At 41.6% G+C, this 5,784-nt stretch overlaps 1 protein-coding gene across 1 annotated transcript; it reads left to right on the top strand.

Annotated features, from left to right (window-relative positions):
- Positions 1-4,541: 4,541 nt before the first annotated feature.
- On the top strand, positions 4,542-5,456 carry LOC132865707 (zinc finger CCHC domain-containing protein 18-like). The gene has a single exon (XM_060898242.1). The coding sequence runs from the start codon at positions 4,542-4,544 to the stop codon at positions 5,454-5,456; it is 915 nt and encodes a 304-aa protein (XP_060754225.1).
- The last annotated feature ends 328 nt before the right edge of the window (positions 5,457-5,784 follow it).

Genomic DNA, 5,784 nt, shown 5'->3' on the forward strand with positions numbered 1-5,784 from the left:
GAGTTGTTGTGTGTGGCCTGTTTTGGTTATTTCAAGAATGTCATCAATGTATCTTTTCCAGAAGATAGGTTTGCAGTCATCCGGTGCTGTTTCTATGGCTCGGGTTTCCAGATCCTCCATAAAAAAGTTGCATAGAGTGGCAGATAGCGGGTCCCCCATTGCAAATCCCTCTTTTTGTCTGTAAATTGTGCCTCTGACACAATTTGTCACCACTCGACATCCACTCGACATCTGGTGACTGTTTTGAAGAAAGCGGAAGTGTTCACCGAAACTGTCAACAAACGAGGTAACATACTAAAAAATACGTGTCTTAAGAAACGAACTTAAAGAATAGTTACAATAATCAGACATAATGAATTTTCACTACATATTAAAAATAAGTTATGGAGAAGATTGTGCCAAAGAGGTATGCTACCTGGAAAAACTAAAGAAAAAACTGGCGCGACAAAGAAACCATCTCCGCTTCAATCTCCGCTGCCGGGACGAAGGCGTCATTCCAGCAAGCCTCTACATAAAAAATCCAATTCCAACAAGAAACGCAGAAAGGGCCATCGAAAGAGCGCGAATGACTCTGGTAAGAGAAAGAATTAGATGCACGACAAACAAAATCAACAATTTAAATACAGAAATAACACAAAGAACACAAGATTTCAAACGCCAGTTCAAACTCAGCAGTGACATGGAAAAAAGTATGGAAGAACATCTAAATGCAGTACAAGAACAAGAATTCTCAAAAACAAAAACACGCCATATTAAAAAACTAAATAGGCTTATCAAAAAGAAACAAAATAAATGCAAGGACAAGCAAATAAATGAAAAATGGATATGCAACCTGTCTAAACACACACTAACAACAGCAGAACGCACTATACTCTCACGGGGACTAAAGTATGCCATCACACCAAGTAAAATCCCGAATGAAGAATTCATACTGGCTACGGAACTAGCATGCAACATGTTACAGGACCAAGGACAGAAAGCCGCATTAAAGAACGAAATAGCAGGCATCCTCACCTCAGCTAAACCGCCACCCAGAAACACAACTAAACAGGAAATGGAAGCCATCAGAACACTTACAAAGAACAAGAAAATAACAATACTACCGGCTGATAAAGGGAGGACCACGGTTATCATGGACACTAATCAATATGAAAAACAAATGAATGAAATGCTCACGGACCCAAACACATATGAAATACTCAAAAAAGACCCGACAGAGGAAAAGAAAAAAGACTAAAACTATTACTCAAACCGTTAATGGACAACAACAAAATTGATAAACAAACATACAATCACCTCATCCCCACAGCAGACATCACCCCCCGGATATACGGCACACCGAAAATTCATAAACCCGAAGCACCACTAAGACCCATAGTAGACAGTATAGGATCAGTTACTTACAACCTTTCCAAGACGCTGGCAGACATAATTAAACCACTCCTCGGACTCACGGAATACCACTGCAAAAACTCAAAACAACTGGCAAAAGAACTAAAGGAAATCAAGATAAAAAAGGATGAAATCTTTGTATCACATGACGTCATATCCCTCATTACAAAAACACCGGTCACAAACACTCTCAATGTAGCCCAGGCTGTAAAGCGTCATAATTTTGTTAAGACTATCCTCTTAAAATAATCCATTTTATTTGTGAACGAAAAAAAAACATTCATTGAAAGTAATTGATCAGTTATTAAAATTCTAAAAGCAATTCATTTTGTTTTGAAATAGATGCTTTATAAATAATTCATTGAAATTGATTATATGCACTAAAAACTATTGGAAAGTGTTTAAAATGGAGAAAAGGAGAAATAGAGAAAAAAAAAGGAGTTTCTGCAGAAGGCTATGTAGAACGAGCTTCCCGAATAGCCAATTAGTGCATCTTGTGCGCCCCAGGTGATCAACCTCGTAGGTTACATCTGGTCGTAACTTCCTGTTTTGCAGCCATGTTTACGGTTGCTGCCTCGTGCGTTGTCTGATCCAAATGCAGATAAAACCTGTTTTCATCCACGGGGTAAGACCTGAAAATAATGTTTTGAACTGAGTTGGAATAATTCTTAATGATTTTAAACCCTGGTTGACCAGTATATTGTTAATATTTAAACTTTATAGAGCAGTGTGAGACCGGACGATTTCTGCCGATCGGGCGAGGGTAATTGCTGGAACGCTCGTTCCTAAATTGATCACTCGGTGAGTGGAAAAAAACCCCACACTAACTTGTTTGGTTGATTTGTAAAGCATCTGAAAGTTATGTTAATCGGCGCAGCTGCCATGAAAAAGGTGCTAATGGTGCTATAGCCGCCTGAGACTGTGCTGTGATGCTAATGGGCCATTGACCTGAACTTAGCAGTTTAGCTTGTTGGTGTCACATCTGAATAATCATTTCAGTGTTGTTTATTGTTATTTACTAAGGAATATTTTTCTAAGCTGTTGTTCATTGCATATGTAAAGAAAAAAAAAGGTATTGGTGAGACTGCTTGATGAAAGTGTGTGCTTGTGGTACTTAAAGAGGTAAATATTTAGTGCAGTTTCTCATTGTTACCGGTGCAAGGAGAGACAATTAAGCACGTTAGGCCTTAATGCCTCTAACTACCATGGGGTTTCTGAATTTGGTGCGGTTTTCTACCAAATTGAAGGGTACTATGCAATATATTTATATTTATTTCTTTTGTTTTTGAAAAATTGTATTTTCTTTGTTACTAATGTAACTAATAACTGTTTCAAGAGTTGAAACAGTTATTAATGTAACTACAGTACTTGAATTTAAAAAAAAGCACTTTGAGTGTATTTATGGTTTCACGGGTACGGATTAGTGCTTGACCTCTTGAACTGGAGATGTATTTGATTTTTGTTGTGCAGCTGGACCTTTTGGGAGCATGATGTGGACTGGTTAATGCAGATTAGTGTTGTTGCTTGAGGATGATCGGCGTGCTGTTTGGATCTGCTTTGGCCTCTCTGTGGGTCAGGTTTTTTTTTCTGTGACTTCATTTGATGAAGTCCCAGCCAAGGTCCACCATCTATCGGGGAGTTTCCAGCTGGGTTCGTGTGAGGTTTCCAGAGATCCAGAGAGATTGTCTCTAGAGTCCATGATCCATAGATTCCCAGTGTGAGCTGGGTGGCGAGCCACATTGAAACCACCGATATTGAACTGAGAGTGGTGAAGGATTCCTTCATTCCCCCTTCCTCACAGACTGTGTGGTAGGACAGAATACACATACACTGATACACTTGCCACGGATCTGAAGAAAAAGGGCCCCAACGCTAACTTTGGGACAGAGGGTTTTATTTTGCCGGCTTATTATTTTTAGTTGTTATTTTTTCATTGAATGCCTTGCAACAGATTGTGTATTTTTTATTGTTATTGATTATTAATAAGTGCACACACACAAAAACTTAAACCATTGTTTCTTGTGTTCTTCTGACTACTCAACGACAAAGGCTCTCACAAGCTTATATTCTTCTGTTACTGGTCCATCTATTAATATTGACTATTTACCTGTGCCCTGTTGCTACAATCTGTAACAAGGGGGTTACAGATTTGGCGAGCCAGCCAGGAGAGCTGTGTTGAGTGTCTAATTGTTAAATTTATTTTGTGTGTACAAGCTGCTGAAATTAAAGGTAGGTCCCCCCCAAAACAAAATAATAATAATAAAAATAAAATACAATTAGAAAAATAAATACGGCAAAATGGAAACAGTAATGCAGGAATCAGTTGCAATTCCCTGCTCTGTAGTGGTTAGTGGATTAACTGAGACAGATAGTGATGATGAAGTATCTACTTACCTTCAGAAATATGGTTCAATCAAACGTTTTCTTCGCATAGACGATCCCAAATCAGATTTCCACAGACACATCATTGTAGAGTTCACACATAGCACTGCTATGGAAGCCTTAGAGCCCTATTGCCCCTTAAGCTTCAAAGCCCCACCCAGACCAACACGGTGTATGAAGTGAAGAGCTTGGCAGGTGTTTACACATTAGATGCCCGGAGCAAAGCTACCAAAGCATATATGGAACAACTTTGTGATATTGCCAAGCTGAGTGGAACATCACTAGAGCAAATGCTGAAAGAAGAGCTGGCACATCTTACTTTGTCTACAGCTAGCACACTGTCCTCTTCTCCTCAGCCTCACCAAGAGCTCTCACCTGAGCAGAGCCCACTCTCCAAAACAGAACCACCTCACCTGGAAAATGTCTCATCCTCTCCACGACTTTCTTTTGTCGACCCACCTGATCTTGCAGCTAAGAAATCTTCTCACGATGAGGGTCAGCCTCATACCTCTTCAATCTTCACAAAAAACCTGACTGAGTTAACCTTGTCGCCGACTCCTCCAGTTGTGACTGGTAGCATGACCCAGTCCACCATCGACTTGAATCCCCCCAGCATTCAACGAGTGGTGGTTGAACACGTTGTCCGCAGCAGTGAAAGCCCATCACACCTGGCTACACCAGGTAGGCTTTGAGCTTTCTCAGGGAAATGTCCACGGTTTAATAATGAAGTGGATTTCGACACATGGCGTACCAGTGTTGAAGTTCTCATGAAAGATCCCTCAGTCTCTGATTCATACTGCACGCATCGCATCCTTGACAGTCTCCTCCCTCCTGCTTCTGAGATGACTAAGCATCTTGGCCCACATGCTAAACCTTCGGCCTATCTTGAACTACTGGACTCTGCCTATGGAACAGTTGAAGATGGCGATGAACTATATGCCAGGTTCAGGAATACACTTCAAAATGATGGGGAGAAGCCATCTGCTTTTCTGCAGAGGTTGCATGTGGCACTGGGCACAACTATGAGACGTGGTGGTGTGTCCTCTCATGATTTCGACCAGCAGCTTTTAAAGCAGTTCTGCCGTGGCTGCTGGGAAAATTCCCTAATAGTCGACCTCCAGCTTGAACAAAGAAAGAGAAATCCATCATCCTTTGCAGAACTGTTGCTGCTATTAAGGACAGAAGAGGATAAACAGGCGGCGAAAGTGAGTCACATGAAGCAGCATTTGGGAAGCACCAAGCCTGTTTATAGTGCCAGTAAACAGCGTGTCATGTCTCATCTTCAAACAGCATATGCTGCTACTGATTCTGACTATTGCACTGAAGTCGAGATGCTGAGGAAAGAGATATCAGACATTAGCGCCCAGCTTAATAGCATGACAGTTGAGAGTAAAAAACAGAAATTGCCCAAACAGAAAGCAAAGTCCCTTGCTTCTAGTGCCAAAGCCGAGGCTCACCTCATGAAAAAGAAAGGAACAACTCAGCAGAGCCCCGCTATCAAAATGAGCAGCAAACCACGCCCTTGGTACTGCTTTCAGTGTGGGGAGGATGGTCATATCGTCTCGGCATGTGACAATGAGCCAAATCCTTCCCTCATAGCAGCAAAGAAAAAACAGCTGAGAGAAAGGCAGGCTGCATGGGAGTCTTCCAATCCCCTTGGCAATCAGGCACATTTAAACTGATATCTGCTTCCATAGAGGGACGTATGGGAGTGACACCTGATAAATCCAGTCCCACAGTTGAAAAACCTGCCTGGAAGAGAGCTCGAAATAAGAGGAAACCCAGTACACTTCCTCGTGGCCTTGTGGGAACTAAAACCACAGCTCGGGTAACTATTGCGGGAAAAGACACCAGTTGTCTTTTAGATACAGGTTCGCAGGTGACTACGGTGCCCTGGTCTTTTTATGAGCAACACCTTCCAGATCTGACCATCCATCCATTAGGCAATCTTCTTGACGTGGAGGGTGCCAACGGCCAACTAGTCCCCTACTTAGGATACATTGAGCTCTC

Source organism: Neoarius graeffei, chromosome 18 (genome assembly GCF_027579695.1).
Source record: "Neoarius graeffei isolate fNeoGra1 chromosome 18, fNeoGra1.pri, whole genome shotgun sequence".
Taxonomy (NCBI): Eukaryota; Metazoa; Chordata; class Actinopteri; order Siluriformes; family Ariidae; genus Neoarius; species Neoarius graeffei.